General features: G+C 38.1%; 2 protein-coding genes and 1 long non-coding RNA gene across 9 annotated transcripts in view; 1 reads left to right on the top strand and 2 right to left on the bottom strand.

The window, feature by feature from the left end:
• Window positions 1–21994, top strand: LOC129347631 (uncharacterized). 3 transcript variants are annotated; one of them, XR_008599824.1, is made up of 6 exons: window positions 1–82; window positions 574–639; window positions 4176–4242; window positions 15339–15411; window positions 15564–15630; window positions 21095–21994. It is a non-coding gene; the product is annotated as an uncharacterized LOC129347631 (long non-coding RNA). The 3 variants fall into 3 exon arrangements; XR_008599823.1 differs by lacking the exon at window positions 4176–4242 and having other exon boundaries at window positions 35–82; XR_008599822.1 differs by lacking the exon at window positions 1–82 and having other exon boundaries at window positions 517–639.
• Window positions 628–17838, bottom strand: LOC111567380 (alpha-2,8-sialyltransferase 8F-like). Of its 3 annotated transcripts, XM_055005398.1 has the most exons (11): window positions 17411–17838; window positions 16694–16768; window positions 16507–16581; window positions 16137–16211; window positions 4803–4877; window positions 4432–4506; window positions 4140–4214; window positions 3610–3751; window positions 2097–2209; window positions 1905–1997; window positions 628–1820 (listed from the first exon to the last, which is right to left on the bottom strand). In XM_055005398.1, the coding sequence occupies exons 1-11, from the start codon at window positions 17500–17502 to the stop codon at window positions 1343–1345; spliced, it is 1368 nt and encodes a 455-aa protein (XP_054861373.1). In that variant the 5' UTR covers window positions 17503–17838; the 3' UTR covers window positions 628–1342. The 3 variants fall into 3 exon arrangements, with proteins under 3 accessions (XP_054861373.1, XP_023124233.2, XP_054861374.1); XM_023268465.3 differs by lacking the exons at window positions 16137–16211; window positions 16507–16581; window positions 16694–16768; window positions 17411–17838 and adding exons at window positions 6244–6318; window positions 6430–6504; window positions 8612–11565; XM_055005399.1 differs by lacking the exons at window positions 628–1820; window positions 1905–1997; window positions 2097–2209; ... (2 more) ...; window positions 4432–4506; window positions 4803–4877 and adding exons at window positions 8720–12035; window positions 12120–12212; window positions 12846–12958; ... (1 more) ...; window positions 15528–15602; window positions 15760–15834.
• The window catches only part of LOC111574251 (alpha-2,8-sialyltransferase 8F-like), a 13306-nt gene continuing 5350 nt past the window's right edge, over window positions 17959–25914 (bottom strand). For all 3 annotated transcript variants that reach the window (XM_023278756.3, XM_055005397.1, XM_035952138.2), the window contains 11 exons: window positions 25649–25705; window positions 25474–25548; window positions 25151–25207; window positions 24968–25042; window positions 24773–24847; window positions 24431–24505; window positions 24251–24325; window positions 22565–22706; window positions 21056–21168; window positions 20864–20956; window positions 17959–20779 (listed from right to left, as the gene is read on the bottom strand). In XM_023278756.3, the coding sequence (XP_023134524.3) occupies window positions 20305–20779; window positions 20864–20956; window positions 21056–21168; window positions 22565–22706; window positions 24251–24325; window positions 24431–24505; window positions 24773–24847; window positions 24968–25042; window positions 25151–25207; window positions 25474–25548; window positions 25649–25705 (1312 nt within the window). In that variant the 3' untranslated portion in view covers window positions 17959–20304. The remainder of the gene's footprint in view (window positions 20780–20863; window positions 20957–21055; window positions 21169–22564; window positions 22707–24250; window positions 24326–24430; window positions 24506–24772; window positions 24848–24967; window positions 25043–25150; window positions 25208–25473; window positions 25549–25648; window positions 25706–25914) is intronic.

Consider the following 25914-nt stretch of genomic DNA (forward strand, 5'->3'; position numbering starts at 1 on the left):
CTCCTCCCATCTTCTCTGATTGAGGGTATGTAAAGCAGCTTTGGCATCATGGCAGCCTTTTGTCTCTGCTGGCTCCTCTGAGGTAGGTGATGTAGTCGGGATTGTTTGAAGGGTGTCTTCATTTGTGTGCACATAGCAATAAAGTTGCATTTGTCTCGTAATATTGTTGTGTGTTTGTTTGAGGTTTGCGATGCCACAGGTTTGTCTTTTTGCCTTTGCATAACATGTATTCTGCTGAGATGTGGGTTACTTCAGCCAGCAGTAAGAAGTGTACTTCAGAATAAGAAAGGTTTTATGGACAAGTTGGTTTTTGACTTGGTGTTTTAGTGCATAAGGGTAAATAGTAAAGCATAGATTAAAAAAGTGTTGCCAGTCAGTAGACAGTGTTAAATTTGAGGTATACTGTTCTGTCACATTATAAACCTGTTATCAATATGTAAAGTGTTCATTTTTTTTTGTATTGTATGTGTTAAACACCTGCTGTTTTGCTTTAGCTTAGCTTTGTAAACTGTTGTTTTGTATTTCAGATTGAGCCATGTTGTAATTATTGTGCTTGTGATTATTGCCCTCTAGTGGAGCTGGTTGCTGGCTGCTGGTGGAAATTGGACACTAGTGTGGTTTCCTTCAAAGGCTGCAGTGGTAAGAGAACTGGGACACAATGTTTGACACCTTTTTGTTGTGGTTGCAAATTTCTGAGAGCCCACAAGTGGTTCATAATTTGTTAATTAGCGACTTCACCACCGCTGGCTTCCGCTCATTTTCCCCTTCCTTTGCTAATTTAATGGTTCCTTTTTTTTTTTTTTTAAATGCATTGTTAAAAAGAATTAAGTTATTGTAATCAATAATCAATGTGTTGAATGTGTTTCAACATTCAATGTGCTGGTGTTTTCGTTAAACGGTGACAAATCGTGTTTTACATTTTATGTTCGGGTAAATCAAATCCTAAAGATGGACACATTTAAAACTTAAAGTTGATTTACTTCAAATTAAAACACACTGAATTTGATCCAAAAGCTATCATCAGTACATGATTAACATAAGGCACTACAATGTATACAAGGCATCCCAGTAAAATCTAAATAATTCCTTCCAGACTCCAGCTGGAACATTTGTGGTAATAGAGTTGTAGATACACTATAAGACTACAGATAGTCTTGTAGTTGTTGCATTTAGGTTTCAATGCAAGCATCTTGGCTGATGATAGGTAACCAGGTGGACAAACTCGATCCGTCCTATCAGCTGAAATAAATCAGGTAATTTATTTGAAATATCTGAGTGACTGGTTTCATCCTGAGGCTAAAAGAAGGTACTTTGCTGTTGTGCTGTTGTTTGTCCCTGGGAACTACTTTCCACCTGTTGGGCAGTCTCCCAGGTGAAGTCTGAGGATGCCCTGACTGTGCAACCTCATCAGGAGGTCAAACTCAGCTGGCATGGCGTGGAACTGCTTTTTAGCTTGCATGTCGTCATAGTAGTGGTTGGTCAGGTTGTGGAGGTCATGTGGGTGGTTACTGAAGGGCCAGAATCCGTACAGATGAACGTTGTTGCAGAGCTCCAGAGCCAGACTGGTAGTGATGAGGCCGGTGCTGAGTCTGTTTTCTCTCAGGCCCTGAGCTCGCCAGAACAGGAGCAGACTCTTGAGGTACTCTGGGTTTAAGAAGACTGGTCGGATGGGGCTCTCGAAGTCATTGATGGTGTAGATGGCCCGCAGAGATACAGCAGTGTAGGCGCTAAAGGAAAAGGCGTGAATAAGCAGCAGGGAGTTTCCATATCTACGTAGACTCTCCACAAATGGATGTCGGGGTCCATTCAGAGCCCCGAACCTGTAAATAAAGAGCTGACGTGAAGCAACAAAACTAAAAGAACATTCTGTATTTAAGGTGACAAAGACTCATTTTTTTACTTACCTGTAATTGAAGATACTTGGGTTTGCCGTCACAAGGTCAGTCTTGATGCCAACATGTTTCTCGTATCCGTTTGCCAAAGGAGGGAGATTGCACCTAAGCAAACAGCAATAAAAGTATTATGTGGACTTTTTGTGGACATTACTTTGTGGATTAATGCTGTCATCAGTTCTCTACGCTGGACGTCTGTCTTACCTGATGACAAACTGAGCCGAGTCAATCATTTCCCCACAGCTGCTGTTGATCAGGATCCCACCGTTCCCAACAACGGCACAAGTGTCCAATGTTTTATTGGAGAAAGGATGCTCCTGTAATCAGAAACAACAGAAATACATGACAACACAGCAACATTTCTAGGAGAAATAATTTATATATATTTTAATGTGTGAAAGATCTTTTTTTTAATCTCTTCTCGTCAGAATGTGTAAAAACTGACGTAATTATTACACGTTAGACAAAACCTCTCATCCCCTTGGATCCTCTTAACTGTTCCCCAGTCAATGCTGATAAATGAGGGAGATCCAATCTCACTATACACTGTATAATGACAGTAAAGCACATTCTATTCTATTCTTCTATTCTATGCAGTGGAATCTCCTAAGCTTTGCAATAGTCTGTGTTTTGATCAAATGTGAGAAAAATCTCCAGACGGACTTGTTTGTTGTTGGTCTTAGTGGTCTTAATGTTTTTAAGTGCACCAATGAATAAGCATTGAAGCTCACTTATTTCTATTCCATGTACTTTTTTGGCTTTTGTTAGCGATTCATACAAAATTTGCAATAACTGCATTAAAGATCCTCATTGAAATGAATGGGAAGTAGGCTTGATGACAGCCAAAACCCAGCTGTGTTTGGATCCCTGTAGCTCTGGCAGATTTTACAGTCGAAACTTCTTTCAAAGTTTAAATTGGTCACAAGGCTTTAGATGTTGTTTCCTTAAATCTGTATTTTTACTCCGCCAAGGAACGGCGGAGTTATGTGATGATCGCTGCACATTTCTGTGAATCTGTTAATCTGTCTGTCTGTCTGTGTGAAACATTACTCAAAAATGAGTAATGTTTCACACAGACAGACAGACAGATTAACAGATGAGAATGAGAATTTTTCATGTGATATAAAAAACTTGAATTAAAAGCAGATAGCTTTATCTGTCATACCTGTACATATGTAAATTCATCAAGTCATTATTGTACATATCCATATGTAAATTCCCCATGTCATAGCTGTACTAATCCATATACAAATTCATCATGCCTTGTACACTGTCTTTATTAGACCATTTTTATTGTACTTTCTGTAATCCTTGTCCTACTTCTTTCTGCCATATCTGCTTCTTAATTATATGATGAAATCCCTTTTAAAACTCAAAAACTCCACTTGGATTAGGCTATCTAGCAAGATGTCAGTATTTTTGGGACAATTTGTCAGATCTGCTCAATCGGTTTTGAAAGTTCCACAAAAGTAACTTTTTTTTTCCTGCTGTTGTAATCAGGTCCAAGTTTGTGAGTCCCTTCACCTTAAATAAACCACACTGCAGAGTTGTGTTTATCAAAGAACCCACATGTGACCAAACACATGACTTGTATCTAGCAAGATTTCTGTTTTTGCTGTACAACTTGTCATACCTGCTCAATCGGTAACTTTTTGAGGAACGTTTGAGATGTCAAACAAGCAGCAGATGCTGTATTCATAAATGACAAATGACATACCTTCATAAAGATGCTGAAGAGCTCTGGAGTCACCTTCAGAGTCTTCTTACTCCCATCGTAAACAATCTCCGATCCAACTGGTTTATTGTTCTGGGTAATTATGGCCTCCTCCAATCCATGGCACTTGCTGCTCAGGTTAGATCTGTTGAAACACAAAGACTTTGTTGACACTGACTGAGCACTAAGATTAGGTGTTGAACACAATGACATGCTATTTGCTAAATAAAATCATCCGGTTGACTTGTTATGTGGGGTTATGATTTAGAACAACTCCATGTTTATGTAATGATTTTATTCCATAAAACGATTGCAGTGAGTGAAAGCAGTAATTCAAGTGAAGTCTCCCTATTTTACAATAACTCATATGAATGTAAGACGTGTCATATTTACACCATGTAGTTCCTCTGCATTAATCTGAGCTTCTAGTTCTACATCACCTTCCATGTCTGCAGTTTAAATCATATTTATCACGTATATTGTTAGGTTCTTCCCTGTCTGTTATCCTGTTCTACCAGAGAGGATATTCTTGCCTGAATTTTTGGTAATTGTCCTCCTGCTTCTTCCAGGTTTGAGAGTAACGTTCTACTGCTTTGTGGATGACCTCCCTGTGACACAAACACACAGACAAGTCAGGTGTGTGATATATTTTTTTCTTCGCATGCACACACACACACACACACACACACACACACACACACACACACACACACACACACACACACACACACACACACACACACACACACACACATATATATACACATACACACATTTTATTCTACCTAAGATATTAAAAATAATTATTTGAGACAATATCATTACTTGACTTTCTGGAGACTGTCCTCTTGTTTCTTTGAGGTTTCAGAGTTTTGCTCTACTGCTTTGTTGTTGCCCTCCCTGTAACACACAAATAAGACATGATTACATGGAATTAATGTGGCATTTAAAAACAGAAGTTTGTCATTTATCAATTGTCAGACACACAATCTGATGGTAATGACGCCTCACAAAGTTGACAAAATATAATCATTTTCATCTTAACCACTTGTTGTATCATGAAGCCATTTAGTTTTTTCCGTCAATTAGCAACTTCTATAACCTAAACTAAAGTCTCAGATTTTGTACTGTATTTAGTTTTTCCTAAGTATTCAGATTAAAATGTTAAAAATACTGCTTTGAGACAATGTCCTTACTTGACTTTCTGGGGATTGTCCTCTTGGTTCTTTGAGATTTTAGAGTTTTGCTCTGCTGCTTTGCTGTTGCCCTCCCTGTAACACACAAATGAGACATCAATTCATGGAATTCATGTGGCATTTAAAAATATAAGTTTGTCGTTTTGTCAGAATCAAAACCTGATTGTACTGATGTCTGATGGAGTTCAGAAAATGTAATGTCTTTTCATCTAGAATGAAGCTGAATCAGTTTAATTAAGGTTCACCACTTTCTCAGTTCCCTGTTTTCTGGCACAGCTGCAACAGTGATGCACACTTCAGTCTGGTAGGTGGCAGTAATGAACCTAAAGTCTGTTTGTCAGCCGCGAAGAAGATGCACATAACACACTGAGTGATGTCAGCACACAAGAACAGTGGTGGACAGTGATGGAAGACAAGACCACACTGAGCTTGTTGGGCGGAAAGTTTCCTTTTAAAAATCTTCCTGATGGCACCTTGGATAAAGCGTAGTTGTGTGCAAATTGTGCAGCAAAGAGTTTTCTTATCACCGCAGCACTTCCAGCCGACAGTATCACCTCAGCGCAAAACATGTTGCTGTGAGAACCAGGGCTAACGTTAGCTACAACATTCCCGGTACCAGCTAGCGGTGTAGCCATCCCATAATAGACCACTTTTCAAGACACTGAAAGTGCTTGAGTTTACAAAAAGTCTTAAAATGTTAAATGTAATAGTTACAATTGCACTTTGAGTTTACAGTAATCTGTGAATGTAGCAGACAGATGAAAAATGCAGATAAATATAAATGAAACATAAATATTTTTGTTGTTTAAGTTCACATATATATCTAGTCATCGGTTCAGTCGTCAACCAAGATTTATCTGAACTGTAAAACTTTGCTTATTGTGTGAAATATTACAACTTGACAAAAATGTGTTTATTCATGATTAATTAATTACAAAGACTGTAATTAATTAGATAATTTTTTTCATCATGTCCCACCCCTAAGTTGATTACATTAATGTTTAAGTTGAGATTTACAAGAATTATTTTAACTGCCACTTTGTAAAGAGAATACTGCTGTTAAAACGCACCTTATTTGTTTAAAGTGTATGCAAACCAAATGTGATTACATTTTTGTTCATATAGCAGTACTTTTAAAACAAAAGCGCACAATACACTACTTTTAAACTCATTATTTAATTTTGTGCATAACAATACGATTAATCATGATTTATCACAGAAAATCGTGCGATTAATCGCAATTAAACATTTTATTCACATCAAACCACTAGTTTTTCATCTTAATAATTTGTTAAGTGGAGCCATTTGATTTTCCCCAAATTACTAGCTACTTCTACAAAATAAACTAAAATGTCTAATTTTATATGTTGTGTTTTCTGTTCTGTTTTCAAAGTAGTCTAACTTAAATGGTCACAATTGGGCTTTGAGATAATATCCTTGCCTGATTTTTTCTGGTTTGTCTTCTTGCTTCTCTGAGATTTCAGTTTTTCTCTCTGCTACTTTGTCCATAACCTTCCTGTAACAGAAGAAGTTTAGTGATTAATCTCTGTAGTGCTGACGTCACTTGACTAGATAATGCCATAAAACTTCAGTTGTACAAGGAGAAGCTGTAACTGTGTTTGCTCACGTGCAGCTTTTACAAGGTTCAGAGAGCTGAGAGGGATTTTTCTTCCGAGGAGACAGTCGGTGAGGTTCCACATTGCTTAGATGAAAACAGGACAGATTAGTAAAATGCAGATAAACACTTCATTTTTATCAGCTTTTTTACTGTTGTTTTATTGTTTATATGGTCTTAAAGATTGGCCGATTCACTGAGTGTATAAAATACCAGTCCCTCCATGAATTTGCGATGTTATGATTGCACCAATTCACGTGAATTCAGCCAATCTCTGCAAATTCTGCGCGACCTTGCAATTTTGTCCAATCGCAGCAACTTTTCCAGAATTTTGGCCGGCCTCCCCGAGTTCCAGCGCAAACATCATGCACGTACGTCACCAAATTCACTTCCTTGTTTGTGGTTTGAAGATGCAGACATGTCTGATTCTGATGTCTCTTATTTGCCAACAAAAATTACTGCTGAAGACTGTGCAAAACCCTGATGTTCTTCACGAAAGCAGAGGTAAACTGTTTTGCACCCTGTACAATATTGTGATGGAATACAAAAAAAAAAATCAGCGATTGACAAACACTTTTCTACCGCAAAACATATCAGGAGAATGGCTGAAACGAGCGGACCACAGACCAGACAAATCACCGTGACGGAAGCTGTTGCATCCAGATCTGTTGTGAGCACTGAAAGACTGAAGGTAAATTAGATTCATTACTCCGCCAAGGAACACGGCAGAGTTATGGGACGATCGGTATATGTGAATCCTTCCTCTGTTAGCAACATTACTAAAAAACAGACAACGGATTTGGATGACATTTTCAGGGAAGGTCAGAAATGACACAAAGACCAAGTGATTAGATTTTGGCAGTGATGTGGCTTATAGTCTGGATCCACGGATTCGTTAAGAATTTCCCATTGAGGTAGCAGCACGGCGTCTGACAATCGGCACAGTAACCATGACAACAAGTGAACACTACCTCATCTGCCTGCTGACCATCACATGAGATTGCGATCCTACTACAAATCCACCTCTGTGGACTTATCGGGACTTATCCATCGGAAATGATACAGGGAACAATTGATTAAATTGTGGGGGTGTTTCCGGATCCCATCAATTCCCGCCACCCGCTACAGATTTAGGTCACGCGATTCGGTATCCCTACATAACGTACACATGCATAACACACACCTGTGCTCAGTGCAAGGTCTTTGAATGAACAGTCTTGGCGGAGTACTGCTCTCTGAGTGCTTTTCTTGTTAACTGATGTGACAAGCCGTGAGAGTGTGTGAATACGTTGTGTCAGGATGTGAAATTGTCACTGACAGATACGTCCAAATGGGATTCATTCAGTAGTAAATGATCATTTTTTGCCTGAAATCTACCAACCACTTTATGTGAAACCAGTATCTGGCTAATTTCCCACCGTGGTATGCAAGCTTTTGTGTAAATGGGTTGGAGCGTGTTAAATAATTAGTTTTGGAATAAATATTGTCAATTAAAATGTTGAAAACATGTTCTAAAAGCTGAAAAATGCAACTTTTTAGCAATTGTCACTGTTTCACACAGTGTCATCGCAACAAATTCGCTGAAAACATCGCAATTTTTTAGAAAAACTCCCGTTAATTCAGACATTTTAGGCCGCAACAATCTCAAAAACCCTGCAAAATCTTGGAGGGACTGAAATAAATAAAAAAATATGTGAAGCGCACTCCCCAAAGTAAAAAGTGTTTTCATGCGATGACAATTCCTTTAAGAATCAGAGAGCCTTCTGAAGAACCATTTAAGAACCAGGTGTGTTTGTGTTCTTTCAGGGTAAAAGGCATTTCTTTTTTGTTTTGTAACTGAATTTTCTTCACAGTTTGTAAATGTACATAATTATGGTACACTATGGTTTCTGCATTTGAACAGTGGCACTCCCTGTCCTCAAAAAGAATAAAAGGAAATTCCCCTTAACCCCTGCAATCCCCTCGTTGGTGTAGAGACAGAGAAATAACATAAGTAACTAATCTGCCACAAAAACCAGACAAGGCAAGACAGAACTATAAATGAATTAAAAGAGATAAAAATATTTTTAAAAAACAACAACATATTAGCAGATGAGAAACAGAAAACACAGTGATTGCAGAAAGTACAAATAGTGCAAGTAGGTGGCAGGTAAATCTAATTATAAAACATAATTAAAGGTAATTTCACACTTACTAGTTGTACCAGATGAGAGAAGTGAGAAGACCCCCCAAGCAGAGGAGGGTGATTATCAGAGAGAAATGTAATTTCAGGAGCTGTCCCCTCATACCTCAGCCCTCTGCGATTTCAGATTTACCCCTCGTCTTCAGACTGAACTTCACACACGTCTCCTCCTCAGCCTCTTCCTGTCTGACTTGACCATCTTCGATGACATTCAAACAAGCAGCAGAGGAGGATCATATTTGTCACGGCTTAGGTTTCGAACCCAGAGCGCAAAACACACGGTAACAGGTGGAGACCAATCTAATTTAAAAAATCTTTTATTGTCAGACAACAAAAGATAAAACTGAACAGGTGCAATGGGCGTGTGCATATGTGGTTAGGGCATCAAGGAAGACTTGGTTGAGCATTCTCTAGCATTTATTTTCCTCTGCAGAAGAGATTAAAACACATTAACTGTCCTCTGGTCACCTTTCATTATGCACTCTGCTCCCTCAGCAATGCAAATCAACACTGTCTAACATTTTGAACAGTTAATTTTCAACAACAGATTTCCTCACAACAATGAAAGCAAATCAAATACAAGATGAACGATGTCACCTGGTGGCCACTTTGGCACAGTGCATCAGGGTGGAGTGACTGAAAGGAAACAAAAGTTATAACTAGGGCTGGGACTTTAACATGTTAATTTCAATTAATTAATTACAGAAATAAGACGTTAAAAACAATAACCCATTTAATCGCACCTTTCTCAGTTCCCTTATTTCTGGCACATCAGTAACTGTGATGCACACTCCAGCCCAGTAGGTGGCGGTAATGAACCTGAAGTCTGTTTGCAGCCGTGATGAAGATGCACAGGAGTGACATCAGCGCATAAGAAAGTTTGGTGAACAGAGAAGGAAGAGAACACATTGAGCTTGTGGGGCAGAAGGTTTTCTTTTAAAAATCTTCCCAATGGCAGCTTGGATAAAAGTGTGGTTGTGTGCATATTGTGCAGCAAAGAGTTTTCTTATCACTGCACCACTTTAACCGATGGTATCACTTCAATGTAAAACATGCTGCTGTTAGCACCAGAGCTAATGTTAGCTACGACAGTCTTGCTACCGGCTAACGGTGTAGCCATCCCATTATAGATCACTTTAGAAGACAATAATTGCACTTTGAGTTTGCAGTAATCTGTGAATGTAGTAGACAGATGAAAAATGCAGATAAATAGAAATGAAGCAAACATTAATTAAACATAACTTAAACCACAATAATGTCTGTCTTTTAATAACTTAATTATAAACTTTTAGTTCATGAAAAAAATATTTTTGTTTATGAGTAAAAAAACGTATTCTTTAAAAAGAAAAAAAAAACATCAAAATGACGCCATTTATCAGACCCAGAAATGATGACAACATTGAATCTATGGATTTTTAACTTTTTGAAGGTCCATGAACTACTGATGCTTATGTGCCATACAATGGAAAAAACGACTAAATCCAGGGTTTAAATCATCAAAATCACTTTTTTCTATATGTCCCTTTTTAAAATTGCATTAATTTTAATAATTTAAATTTAAAATGACGTCACAGGGCCTCTGACAAATGGCGCCAAAAAAAGTGAAACCAAAAACATCTATAAAATTTATAGTAACGGTCAAAACAACACAAAACACCTTGACAACATAATAATATGCAACAGTAAACAATATGCACCAGAGACTACAGACTTCAAGAAAACACGACCTCACAGCAGCACATTATCCCACAATTTACCCTCAGCAATGCAAATCAATACTGTGAGTGGATTACAGGAGAAGCTATGGGAGGCACAGACAAGGCAGAGTGCAGAAAGGCAACTCCCACAGGCAACATTAATAAAACAATTGCAAATAAAAATAGCTCATTGAGATAAAATTCACAAATTCTCAACATGACAGCAACATCCATAAACTGAAAATAATTAATAAAATGCATTTTTAACTCCGTTACACAGGCTAAGGGGAAAACTAAGTGCACAAAACTGCAATAAAAAAAAACTAAGGATTTAACTAAGAAATAATCAAACTCTAAGCTAACAAACAGACATTAACAAAGAACCAAAACGACAAGTATTTAAACTAGGAGGACCTGAGATCAAAGTACTTTGCGGAGGTCCTGTGGGGATAGCCATCAGTTTTAATTTTCCTCCAGAGTTCACAGTGCATTTTCCTTACAACAGAGTTAAATCTGCATTAATTTAGCATTAACTTATAAAACACTTGTTGCCAAACTAACATCGTACAAACGTGCATATTACCACTATATGGCAGGACAGTACTTTCCCCAAAGTGTTACTCAAAGTGTATAGATGTGTTACATGTGTTGTAACGGTCAGCGTCCTGGTGTTTTTATTATGACAAATCACGTTTTACATTTTATGTTTGGCTGAATGAAATAATAAACATGGACATTTAAAACTTCTAGTTGACTTTCAATGAAATTAAGTTTCATCAGTGAAAACTTTGATTTCAAGAGGAATAAAATGATTCATGCAGCGGCAAACCAGTGGCATCAAAATTACTTGTTAATTTAGCAGTATTCGGGGTGCACAATCTTCATAGAAAGGAGGTTTTTTATTTCCTTGATCAAACATTCAGTTTGATCCAAAGGCTATCATTAGTCCGTGATTAACACAAGGCACGATGATATACACAACGCATTCCAGTAAAATCTAAATAATTCCTTCCAGACTCCAGCTGGAACATTTGTAATAATAAATAGAGTTGTAGATACACTGTAGACTGCAGACAGTCTTATAATTATTGAATTTAGGTTTCAGTGCAAATGTCTTGTCTGCTGATAGGCAACCAGGTGGACAAACGATTCCTCCCATCATCTGAAAAAATCATTTCAGTCATTTGAAATATCTGAGTGACTGGTTTCATCCTGAGGCTAAAAGAAGGCACTTTGCTGTTGTGCTGTCGTTTGTCTTTGGGAACTACTTTCCACCTGTTGGGCAGTCTCCCAGGTGAAGTCTGAGGATGCCCTGACTGTGCAACCTCATCAGGAGGTCAAACTCAGCTGGCATGGCGTGGACTTTTTTAGGTTTTATGTCGTCGTAGTAGTGGTTGGTCAGGGGGTAGAGGTCATGTGGGTGGTTACTGAAGGGCCAGAATCCGTACAGATGAACGTTGTTGCAGAGCTCCAGAGCCAGACTGGTAGTGATGAGGCCGGTGCTGAGTCTGTTTTCTCTCAGGCCCTGAGAGCGCCAGAACAGGTGCAGACTCTTGAGGTACTCTGGGTTTAAGAAGACTGGTCGGATGGGGCTCTCAAAGTCCTCGATGGTGTAGATGGCCCGCAAAGATGCAGCAGTGTAGGCGCTAAAGGAAAAGGCGTGAATAAGCAGCAGGGAGTTTCCATAGCTACGTAGACTCTCCACAAATGGACGGCGGCGTCCATTCAGAGCCCCGAACCTATAAATAAAAAGCTGACATGAAGCAACAAAACTGAAGGAATATTATCTACTTAAGGTGACGACAACTCTTTTTTTTGCTCACTTATTAATGAAGATACTTGGGTTTGCCGTCACAAGGTCAGTCTTGGTGCCAACATGTTTCTCATATCCGTTTCCCAACGGAGCGAGGTTGCACCTGGACAAGCAAGAAGAAACTATTGTTATGTGGACTTGAATTTTGTTGGTTACCCTATCATCAGCCTTGCAGTCCTCTACACTGCACTGGAAAAAATGCCCCCCTCAAAACAAGAAAAAAAACTTATTTCAAGGAACTTTTACCTTGAAATAAGTGAAAAAAATCTGCCAATAGAACAAGTGAAAAATGGCTTGATAAGATTTCTTGAAATAAGATACCATATTTAGAATATGGAGATCTTAAAATTAGCTGGGAAAACTTATTTTAAGCTATATTTTACAAGGATTGTCAAGCTTAAGTGTCTAAAAATAATTTTTAAATTTTTTTTTAAAAATGGCAGTTTTTCACTTAAAAATAGACTTTTGCTTTCATGTAACCTTCTAATTTGAGATGTATTAAACTTATTTTGAGTTTTCTTGTGAAATACAACTGAAAACAAGATAATATCAAGATTGTTTGACTTAACAAGATATTTAATATGCATTGTCTTAAAACAAGTCCTTCCATCTTGCTGAAATGTCACTTGTTAGGTGAATTTATCTTAAATCTAGTGGGATGAGACATTTTGACTAAAAATAAGACAAATAGATTAGGGAAGATTTTGAGTTTTTGCAGCGTGGACATCTTTCTCACCTGATGACAAACTGAGCTGAGTCAATTGTTTCTCCACAGCTGCTGTTGATCAGGATCCCACCGTTCCCAACAACGGCACAAGTGTCCAATGTTTTATTGGAGAAAGGATGATCCTGTAATCAGAAACAACAGAAAAACATGACAACACAGCAACATTGATAGTATAAGTAATTTATATGTCATTTAATGTATGAAAGATCATTTTGATCTCTTATCATCAGAATGTGTCAGAATTGAGTTAATTTTTTCACGTTAGACAAAACCTCTCATCGTCTTAGGTCCACCTGTGTTCAGCACAAGGTCAGGTAATGAAGAGTCTTGGTGGAGTACTGGGCTCTCTGAATGCTTTTCTTGTTAATTGACGTGACAAGCCGTGAGCACGTGTGTGTGAATATATGTGTGCCAGGATGTCAAAATAACTTTTTAAGCCACTGACAGATATGTTCAAATGTGATTCATTCAATAGTACATTATCATTTTGTGCCTCAAATCTACCAACCACTTCATGTTAAGCCAGTATCTGGCTGCTGCTAATTTCCCACCGTGGTATGTCAGCTTTTGAGTAAATGGGTTTAGCGTTACAGAATAATTTCGGAATAAATATTGTCAATTACAATGTTGAAACATGGTCTACAAGCTTGAAAAAATGCAACTTTTTAGCAATTGTCACTGTCTCCCGCAATTTCATCGCAACAAATAAGCTTAAAATATTGCAACTTACATCGCAATGTTTTCGAAAAGCTGCCGCGAATTCAGGCATTTTCGGCCACAACAATCTCGAAAAACGCCTGCGAAATCCTGGAGGGACTGGTTTATCTTATCATTGGTTGGTCCATTCACCAGTTTGGTTCACACTGAAATCAACCTTTAGATGAACAGCTTTGAAACGTTCTCCAGACATTCGTGGTTTTGAGATGATGCTACTAATATTGGTTATCCGCTTTGCTTTGACAGTGACATTTGTGGATCAGAGTGAAATCTGTTCAGAAGCACTGAATAGATATTTAACATCCACAGTCCAGTCATTTAGGAAGAAGGTAAAGTCCATCAGATAACTAGAAGATCTGAACTTTTCCACATAACATTTCAGATAAGCTTCATAAAACTGTGCAGCCGCTTTAGAACAAACAATACACCTCCAAAAGCTACTGTAAGTAACATGAAGTAAAACTCCAAGGCAGAGAGCGGTAGAGGTCAGAAACGGAAAAAATAACCAAATAGACAGGTCTGTTAGCATTTTTCTAGTGGATAATTTTCATGTCTTGACATATATTTAATAGTATTCTGATGTACTTCTGTGAGCAACATTATTGGTGAATTTATTCTCATGATCATTGGGGAAACGGTTTGATTGAAGTTTGCCTTCAGGCATCTCTTTCAAAGAGTAGAATACAATGCATTGAGCTTCTTAGTAATATCGCGAGATCCATATTGAAGCTCCAGAACTCTACTTGGATTAGGCTATCTAGCAAGATTTAATTTTGGGGGGGGATAACTTGTCAGACCTGCTCGATTAATTGTGAATGTTCCACAAAAGTAACTTTTTTTTCCAATTCTTATAGTCAGGTCCAAGTTTGTGAGTCCCTTCACCTTAAATAAACCACACTGCAGAGTTGTATTTATCAAAGAACCCACATGTGACCAAACACATGGCTTGTGCCAGAACGCGCATGCACAGCGCCATGAAATGATCACATCTGAGGAACATTCAAGATGTCAAACAAGCAGCAGATGCTGTATTCATAAATGACAAATGACATACCTTCATAAAGATGCTGAAGAGCTCTGGAGTCACCTTCAGAGTCTTCTTACTCCCATCGTAAACAATCTCCGATCCAACTGGTTTATTGTTCTGGGTAATTATGGCCTCCTCCAATCCATGGCACTTGCTGCTCAGGTTAGATCTGTTGAAACACAAAGACTTTGTTGACACTGACTGAGCACTAAGATTAGGTGTTGAACACAATGACATGCTATTTGCTAAATAAAATCATCCGGTTGACATGTTATGTGGGGTTTTGATTTAGAACAACTCCATGTTTATGTTATGATTTTATTCCATAAAAGATTGCAGTAAGTGAAAGCAGTAATTCAAGTGAAGTCTCCCTATTTTACAATAACTCAAGTGAGTAAGACGTGTTATGTTTAGACCATATAGTTCCTCTGCATTAACCTGAGCTCTATTTCTATTTCTATGTCTGCAGTTTAAATCATATTTATCAAAAAGATTTCAGTTTGTTTATGTTAATGATGATTCTTCCATTTACATCAGTAAGTTGTGGAGTTCCACAGGGTTCTGGCGTAGGACCGATACTTTTCAACTTGTACATGCTTGTCTTTGGCAATATTATTAGGAAATGCTGCATAAATTTTCATCACTATGGAAATGACATTCACCTATATTAAACTATGAAACCTAATCAGTTAAACTCCAGGCATGTCTTAAAAACATAAAGACCTGGATGACCTTTAATTTCCTTTTTCTCCATTCAGACAAAACAGAAGTTGGCCCAGAACACCTCACAAATACCCGATCTAACCATCACATTAGCTTAGCCCTGGCAGGGTAAGTATCTGGTGATGGTATAACTATGACAACCTCCAGAGTGTTTATTGTTTTCTTATACATTGTTAGTCTCTTCCCTGTCTGCTATCCTCTTCGACCAGAGAAGATATTCTTGCCTGAGTTTTTGGTAATTGTCCTCCTGCTTCTTCCAGGTTTGAGAGTAACACTCTACTGCTTTGTGGATGACCTCCCTGTGACACAAACACACAGACAAGTCAGGTGTGTAATACATGTTTTTACACACACACACACACACACACACACACACACACACACACACACACACACACACACACATATATATAAAACTAAAATGTTAAAAATAAGACTTTGAGACGATGTCCTTACATGACTTTCTGGAGATTGTCCTTTTTCTTCTTCGAGATTTTAGAATTTTGCTTCACTGCTTTGTCATTGCAAACCCTGTAGCATACAAATCAGACATCAATATATGGAATTCATGTGGCATTTAAAGACATAAGTTTTTCATTTGTTGACAATCAGACACAAAAACTGATGATACTGACATCTGGAGTGGTCAAAATGTAATAATTTTCATCTTAACCATTTGTTGTACAGTGGAGCCACTTGATTTTTCCCTTAATTACTAGCTACTTCTACAAAATAGACTAAAATGCCTAATTTTATATTGTATTTTCTATTTAGTTTTTCCTAAGTATTCAGACTAAAATGTGAAAAATACTGCTTTGAGACAATGTCCTTACTTGACTTTCTGGGGATTGTCCTCTTGGTTCTTCGAGATTTTAGAGTTTTGCTCTGCTGCTTTGTTGTTACCCTCCCTGTAACACACAAATGAGACATCAATTCATGGAATTCATGTGGCATTTAAAAACATAAGTTTTTCATTTGTTGACTATCGGACACAAAAACTGATGATACTGACGTCTGGAGTTGTCAAAATGTAATAATTTTCATCTTAACCATTTGTTGTACAGTGGAGCCACTTGGTTTTTCCCTTAATTACTAGCTACTTCTACAAAATAGACTAGAATGCCTTTTTAGATGTTTCTATTTTGTTTTTCAGAGTAGTCTAACTTAAATGGTAACATTAGGACTTTGAGATAATATCCTTGCCTGTTTTCTTCTGGTTTGTCTTCTTGCTTCTTTGATATTTCAGTGTTGCTCTGTGCTACTTTGTCCATAACCTCCCTGTAACAGAAACAAGTTAGTGATTAATCTCAGCAGTGCTGACGTCACTTGACTAGATAATGCCATAAATACTTTGGTTGTAGAAGGAGAAGCTGTAACTGTGTTTGCTCACGTGCAGCTTTTACAAGGTTCAGAGAGCGAAGAGAGATTTTTCTTCGGAGCAGGCAGTCGGTGAGGTTCCACATTACTTCGATGAAAACAGGACAGATTAATAAAATGCAGATAAACTCAGGAAACTCTGAACTTCATTTTTATCAGCTTTATTGCTGTTGTTTTATCGTTTACATGGTGTCAAAGACTGGCTGATTCATTGAGTGTATAAAATCCATAAAATATGTGAAGTGCATTCCCCACAGTAAAAAGGTTTTTCAGGTGGTGACGGTGCTTTGAAGAACCAGAGAACCTTCTGAAGAACCATTTAAGAACCAGGAGTGTTTGTGTTCTGTCAGTGTAAAGGTAATTTCTTTTTTGTTTTGTAGCTGAATTTTCTTCATAGTTTGTAAATATACATTGTACATAATTATGGTACAATACAAAATAAAATGGTTTCTGTATTTAAACAGCGGTACTCCATGTCCTCCAAAAGAATCAAAGGAAATCCCCTTTAACCCTTGCAATTCCCTCCTTGGTGTAGAGACAGAGAAATAACAACATAACTAGCTAATCTGGAATGAAAACTATAAATAAATCAATACAATAAAATGAAAATAAATTTAAAAAAAACATTTTTAAAGAAAAACAAACAGTGATTGCAGAAAGCACAAATGGTGCAAGTAGCTGGCAGGTAAATCTAATTATAAAACATTATTAAAGGGAATTTCACACTTACTAGTTGTACCAGATGAGAGAAGTGAGAAGACTCCCAAAGCAGAGGAAGGTGATTATCAGAGAGAAACGTAATTTCAGGAGCTGTCCCCTCATACCTCACCCTCCTGTTCACCCGTCAGTGTGTGGTTTCAGATCACCTCCTTCTTCCTCGGACTGAATGTCACACGTGTCTTCTCCTCTGAATCTTCCTGTCTGACTGATGAACTTCCTGGTTTGACTTATCTTATCTTTTGACGATATTTAAACAAGCAGCAGAGGAGGAACATACTGTGGTGTACACAATCATAAATGTAAAATAATTTGCATGGACAAAGAAAATGTTGGTACTGTATATACACATCAATACACATCAAAGAAAGTACTTGATGTATCTTCTTTTTTTTTTTACAGATATCATGTTAAATGTCTATGGCTTATGATACAAAATAATAATAATTCAAGCAAATCAGACATAGTCGAGCAGAAGGCCCCTGATCATTTAAGATGGAATAACTCTGTTTAGATCTCAGTGTTGTCAGCATGACTTAGAAACCCAACCAAGTCTGTGGAAAATGTTTAAAAACGTGCTTTAATGTTCATCCAAAGTGCACAGTTCAATGTATTTACAATAGAGTTAAGTCTGCATTAATTTAGCATTAACTTACAAAACACTTGTTTCCAAACTAACATTGTACCAATACATGCATGTTGCCACTATGTGGCAGTACAGAAGTTTCCCCTGTGCAATCAACTATGTGACTTAGATAGCAAAAATTCACCCCCCAGAGGGTTTCTTAAAGTGTATGAATGTGTTGAATGTGTTGTAACATTCAGTGTGCTGGTGTTTTTATTAAATAGTCTAATGTCAAATTGAGTTTTACTTTTTATGTCTTGTTAAAGCAACTGCTTAAGATCGACACATTAAAACTTAAAGTTAGCTTTCCTTGAAATGAAGGCACTACGACGTAGATCCTCACAAAGGCATCCCAGTAAAATCTAAATAATTCCCTCCAGACTCCAGAGTGCTGGACTATGAAGCAAGTTAGAAAGCTGGGCTTTCTTTGTGGAAGTTGAACCAACTAAAACTACAACCCCAGTAAGAGATAACAGAGCTCAGAAGGTGGTTCTCAACTTTCGTTGTTAACTCAGGCTTTCTGCTTCAGACTCTTTGCACTTTCACATAAAGGCAGCCTTTAATGTGTCATGTGAGTCTTCTGAACAAAATGTACCAAAGGTTTCCTGCCTACTTCAGTCATCAGGTTGTTAATGAACAATGAGGAATATAAAAATTTATGACAGTATAAATCACTGCCACTGCAAATGGTGCAACATAGGAATGCTGATATGAAACTGATAATCATGTCTTAATATACACTGATCAGGCATAACATTATGACCACCTGCCTAATATTGTGTTGGTCTCCTTTATGATAATAATAATAATAATAATACATTTTATTTGTAGTGCACTTTTCTTTTAGGCAAAATCTCTAAGTGCTACATTTAAGATATAAAACAGATAAAAACAAAACAATCATGTAATAAGAACAGAGCAATCAGATAAAATAACAAAAGAGCTCAGAGCGGAAACCTGACTGAATTTTTTTCAAAGAGTTTGTGTTGATGTAAATGGTCCTGAAGTTGGGCAGCAACAACTTTTTCCATTACCTTTGAAAGGAACAGGAGATTGGGAACGGGCCTGTAGCTGGTCAGGGCTTCTGGGTCCAGGGTGGATTTTCTGAGAAGTGGTTCAATGATAGCAGTTTTAAGCTCAGATGGAACATGGCCGGACTGGAGGCAGTGGTTTATTGTTTTTGTAATAAGAGGACTTATGGCAGAGAGATTTGATTTTATCAGGGATGTTGGAAAGGGGTCCAGTGCGCAGGTGGATGATTTCATTTTCTTGATGATGTCCTCACTTCATGCTGTGAAACCTCAGAGAAACAGTGAAGAGGGTAAGAGGTCCCTGGCTGGGGGCTGGCAGGCAGGGCAGGAGGGGCAAGAGAGCTGGAGCGAAGGGAATGGATGGTGTTGATTTTGGTTTTGAAAAACGCAAGAAATTTGTTACACTGTTCTTCTGTGTTTCTGTGAGTGATTGAAACTGAGGTTTAAGGAGGTAGTTTATTGTAGAGGAGAGTTGCTTGGAGTTTCCATGACTGTTGTTGATGATGTTGGAGTAGAACTGTGACTGTCACTTTTAGCATTTTAACTGGAGAAGCGGCAACAGACAGCGCAAGCATCCTCTCCCGCAAAGACTTCTTCTCAGCAAAAAATACAAAACTTATGTCAGAGAGCCCTGATACAGGTGGTGACTTCAGACAGACTTTATGCTGCTAAAAGTCCTCTGAGCCAGTGGAGCATGGACACAGGACCTCTGGGGATATCCTGTGGCACTGGGATGGTGGCAGTGAATTCTGTGGGTCCTGTGGGTTGCAGGGTGTGATACTGTAACTGTACGGCTTCCTTCAGTGGTTTTAGTTACAGACAGATTTAGAGATGTAACATATTCTCACAGACGAGGATCTGTAACACTCATAGAGAATTATCAGTAAGGAGGAGACATTTCCAGCCAATTTAAATTTGAAATTTTATACATAACCTGCTCCGAATCAGTTCACCTCTGAAGCACTAGTTACCATGGTGATCCACCAGGTTAAATACAACCCTCAACTGGAACATTTGTGGTAATAAACAGAGTTGTAGATACACTGCAATGCTGCTCATAGTCTTCTAATTATTGAATTTAGGTTTCTGTGTAAACGTCTTGGCTGATGATAGGTAACCAGGAGGACAAACTCAATCTTTCCTATCAGCTGAAATAAATCAGTTCAGTCATTTGAAATATCTGAGTGACTGGTTTCATCCTGAGGCTAAAAGAAGGTACTTTGCTGTTGTGCTGTTGTTTGTCCCTGGGAACTACTTTCCACCTGTTGGACAGTCTCCCAGGTGAAGTCTGAGGACGCCCTGACTGTGCAACCTCATCAGGAGGTCAAACTCAGCCGGCATAGCGTGGAATACTTTAGGTTTTATGTCGTCGTAGTAGTGGTTAGTCAGGTTGTGGCGGTCATGTGGGTGGTGACTGAAGGGCCAGAATCCGTACAGATGAACGTTGTTGCAGAGCTCCAGAGCCAGACTGACCATGGTGAGGCCGGTGCTGAGTCTCGTTTCTCTCAGGCCCTGAGAGCGCCAGAACAGGAGCAGACTTTCAACATACTCTGGATTTAAATAGACTGGTCGGATGGGACTCTCAAAGTCCTCGATGGTGTAAATGGCCCGCACAGATAAAATAGTCTTGGAGCTATAGGAAAAGGCAGGAAGAAGAAGCAGGGAGTTTCCATAGCTACGTAGATCCTCCACAAATGGACGGCGGCGTCCATTCAGAGCCTCGTACCTGTAAATAAAGGGCTGATGTGAAGCAACAAAACAAAAAGAATATTATGTATTTAAGGTGAGAGAGACTCATTTTCTTGCTTACCTTTCTACGAAGATACTCGGGTTTGCCGTCACAAGGTCAGTCTTGATGCCAACATGTTTCTCATATCCATTTCCCAACGGAGCGAGGTTGCACCTGAACAAACAGCAAAGAAAGTATCATTATGTGGGCTTTCCACGTTTATTTTGTAGATTAATGCCACCATCAGTCCTCTATGCTATGCGTTTCTCTTACCTGATGACAAACTGAGCTGAGTCAATCGTTTCTCCACAGCTGCTGTTGATCAGGATCCCACCGTTCCCAACAACGGCACAAGTGTCCAATGTTTTATTGGAGAAAGGATGCTCCTGGAATCAGCAACATAGAACACAGCAACACTTATATTATATGTAGTATATGTGTAATGTATTGTGTGTGAACCACGCTCTGCTTCACTCTGTGTTTAGTGTCAATGAGCTAAAGTTTCAATGACATCTAAATTAAGATGGTGAGCAAACAGTATTGTAACTCTGTTACTCTTTAGAACCTTTTATGTACAATTTTGCATGTCATGGTAGTATGTCCTACAATTTGGGTAAAAGGTGAACATACTTTTCTTATCTGTACATTTATATTTCTTATCTTGTCTATCTAGCTGCTGTAACAAGTCAATTTTTCCACAGAAGGCTCAATAAAATGCATTTTATATTATCTATTATTTATGCCTTCACTTTTTCACTTTGGACGGACTTTAGCCTGAGCTGAATTAATCACTTCTCAGAGTATGCAGTCCGTCATGAACAACTTGATCTTATTTGTCATCAGTGCACCAGTGTGTTTATGCAGTCAGTCCATGTAATTTAAGGGCCATCTTCCTCTGTTTCCTTCTGTTTTTCCACTGGTGGGCTCCCAAAAAAACAGTTTGGAAGCCTCTTCATCCTGATGTCTGACAAGGTAACCAGCCAGCTTTAGATGGCTCTTACAAATTTTTCTTGATACTTTAGGCAGTCTTCCATACAGCTTGTTGTTTGTCATGTGATCTCACAAGGAGGTGTTCAGAGCCATACCTAACAATTTTGTGTATGTGCCATGATCCATGATCCCATTTTCTTAAAGTCCTCAACCCATGAAATCATTTCTCCTCTTCTGGTGATTAGTTGTTTGTCTGTGTTAACATTAAATGATATAGCCACAGTTTTTGGGAATTTATGTACTTTTTACACCTTCAGTAAGACATCTCCGGGCAAGGCTTTGTGCTGTTGTAGCTCTCCCAGGTCTAAATCCATTTTGATTTCGTCTTAGATGAGAGTCCAGCACTGGTTGTATATGATTTAAGATCATGCAATTGATAAGCTTGACTGCAATAACTGTCAGGCTAATTCCGCTGTAGTTTTTGTGCTTGCTGAAGGTTCCCTTCATTGGCACAAGTATGATTTTGCTTATGCTCCACTGCATGGGTTTCACACCCTCAAGGAGCAACCAATTTCCAAAAGATCAAACAATGTCATCCAAATCATGCCGCCATAAGACCTCAGGGGGGTATACATTGTTTACAGTGTTTTGTATACATTCATGCATTTTGTTCTTAGTTATATGTGGAGAACCACTTTGAAACTCCAGAACTCTACTTGGATTAGGCTAGCTAGCAAGATTTCCATTTTTGTAATTCAACTTGTCATACCTGCTCAATCGATAACTTTTTGAGTAACATTTAAATGTTAAACAAGCAGCAGATGCTGTATTCATACATTACGTATACTATACCTTTATAAAGGTGCTGAAGAGCTCTGGAGTCACCTTCAGAGTCTTCTTCAAACCATTGTAAGAGATCTCTGAATCCACTGGAGTGCTGTTCTGGGTAACTACAGCCCTGTCCAATCCATTGCACTTGCTGGTCAGGTGAAATCTGTTGAAACACAAGGACTTTGTTGACACTGACTGAGCAATAAGATTAGGTGTTGAACACAATGACTTGCTATTTACTGAATAAAAACATCCGGTTGACATATGATATGGGGTTATGATTTAAACAACTCCATGTTTATGTAATGATTTCATTCCTTTACAACGACTGCAGTGAGTGAAAGCAGTAATTCCGGTGAAGTCTCCTTATTTTACAATAATGCACATGAATGCAAGACATGTTATATTTAGACTATGTAGTTACGTTGCATTGATCTGAGCTCTATTTCTTTATGATCTTCCATGTCTGCAGTTTAAATCATATTCATCAGGTAGTTTCCAGTTTGTTCATGGTAATGATGATTCTTCCACTTACACCAGTTAGTTGTGGAGTTCCACAGGCTTCTGTACTAGGACCAACACTGTCGACCTTCAGTATGATTACCTATACAGTATTATCAGGAAACGCTGCATACATTTTCATCGCTATGCAGATGACACTTACCTAAATTTATCTATGAAACCAGACAAAACTAATCAGTTAGTCAAACTCTAAGCATTTTGTAAGGACTTGAAGGCCTGCATGACCTGTAATTTTCTTTTCTAAATTTAGATAAAACAGAAGGTATAGTATTTGGCCATGAACACCTCAGAAACATACTGTCCAACCAGATAGTTACTGTGGATGACATTGCCTTGGCCTTCAACTCTACTGTGAGGAACTCTGGAATTATTTTTGACCAGGATATTTTGTTTCGTGTGACTTACACATAAAACAAGACTGTATTCGGAATCATATACTTTTTGTTTTTACTTTAAGTATGTGCTACAACTGCTTCTGCAAAGTATGCATGACTTAACTGGAACTTACAACTTTGTCATAATATTGCGCCTTAAACCTGACTATCACAGTCCATAATGTGAAATGAGCTGTTATCTGTATGTGCTCTTTCAGGCGGCTCTAGCCTGTTTATACTCTTTATACTTCATACGTTCACAACACTGTAATGTAGTTATGTAACTGTGCAGAGGACTGTGGGTCGGAATGGCTAGAAAAGCATGCTGGCTTGTATACTTCAAAATCTGATCAGATCTAGTAAGACATCCAGGAAGTTTTGTCATACTGCATTTGACATGCCATGTATTGGTACATACTATATGGTATGGGAGCATGGATACTGTGACGCAGCCCCAGTCTATAGGATGGTCTTCTTTCACTGCTTATTATTGTCAGGATTAGGAACATCCTGTATTAGAGTGATGCTAAAAAATGAGTCCATGCATTTGGAACCTCTAGGCTGGACTATTGGAAATGCCTAAACCATCACTTAGTTATGCTGCTATAGGTCTAGACTTCTGGTTGACTTCCCATGATGCAGTCTCACTTCATGTCTTCTTTCTATATAGATTCTGTATAGTCCTCTGGATCTGGGGCTACACATCTCAGCTATGCAGCGTCATCAACCTCCAGAGTGTTTATTGTTCTCTTATACATTGTTAGTCTCTTCCCTGTCTGTTATCCTGTTCTACCAGAGAGGATATTCTTGCCTGAGTTTCTGGCAATTGTCCTCCTGCTTCTTCCAGGTTTGAGAGTAACGTTCTACTGCTTTGTCGATGACCCCCCTGTGACACAAACACATTGCCAAGTCAGGTGTATACTCCATCTATTTCTTTTTAAAAATTCTAAGTAAAATGTTAAAAAATAAGGCTTTGAGACAAGATCCATGCCTTATCTTTTGGGAATCGTCCTCTTTCGTGTTCATGTTTTGAGGGTGAAGGTCTTCTACTTTGTTATTTTCCTCCCTGCAACACACAAATAATGAATTCCATTATATGGAATTCAGATGGCATTTAAAAACACAAGTTTGTCACTAGTCAGCTCCATCAGATGCACAAACTGACAGTATTGATGTCTGGTGAAGTTGACAAAATGGTTTTTCATCTCAACCATTTGTTGTACAGTTGAGCCACTTCTACATCATAAACTAAACTGTAAAACTGTCCATTGTATGTTTTTATAAAACTTCTAACTAAAATGTTTAAAACAAAGCTTTGAGACAATATCCTTACCTGATTTGTTGCGGATTGTCCTCTTGTTTCTTTGAATTTTGAACGTGACGTACTACTACTTTTTTGATGATCCTCCTGTAACACACAAATAAGACAAATTACATGGAATTCAGCTGGCATTTAAAACCATAAGTTTGTTTTTTCCCCTCAACTGCTAGCTACTTCTACAAAATAGCTCTGAGACAGTATCCTTGCCTGATTCTTCTGGGTTTGTCCTCTTGGGTCTTTGAGATTTCAGAGTTACTCTCTGTCCCCTTTTCAATTACCTCCCTGTTACACACAAACAAGAAAGGTGAGTAATACCTCAATTTAAAAAAATAATAGTAATAATTCACACTAAAATGTTAAAAAAATATGGCTTTAAGACAATATTCGTGCCTGATTTTTTGGGAATCATCTTCTTGCTTAGGTTCCACTGCTTTGTCGACGACCTCTCTGTAACACACATATAACACACCATTGCATAGAATTCAGCTGGCATTTAAAAACATAAGTTTGTCACTGAGCTCTGTCAGACACAAAACTTGATGAAGTTAAGAAAATATTTATTTATTTATTTATTTTATTCTCTCCATTTGTTGTGCTCTGGAGCCATTTTGTTTTCCCTCAAATGTTAGCTGCTTCTACAACTTAAATGACTTTGTTTTTATAAAAATTCAAACTGACATGGTAAAAATAAAGCGTTGAGATAATATCCTTGCCTGATTTCTGGGGGTTTGTCCTCTTTGGTCTTTGAGATTTCAGAGTCACTCTCTGCCCCTTTTTCAATTACCTCTCTGTAACACACAAACAATTCAGGTGAGTAATCCCTCCATTTTATTTTATTTTCTAATTTGAACTAATGTTTAAGATAAGGCTTTGAGATTGTATTTGTACCTGATTTTTAGGGAATTGTCATCTTGCTTATGTTCCACTGTTTCATCGATGACCTCCCTGTAACACAAATAAGACACCATTGCAAAGAATACAGCTGGCATAAAACACAATTTTGCCATTTGTAGTCATCATCAGACACAAAACCAGATGGAGGTGATGTCTGACAGAGTTGACAGAATGTAATATTTTTTCATCTCAATCATTTGTTGTACACTGGAGCCATTTTGGTTTCCCCTCAATGGCTAATTACTGATACAAAACAAAAT

The sequence above is a fragment of the Amphiprion ocellaris genome, chromosome 19, assembly GCF_022539595.1.
Source record: "Amphiprion ocellaris isolate individual 3 ecotype Okinawa chromosome 19, ASM2253959v1, whole genome shotgun sequence".
NCBI classification, from domain to species: Eukaryota; Metazoa; Chordata; class Actinopteri; family Pomacentridae; genus Amphiprion; species Amphiprion ocellaris.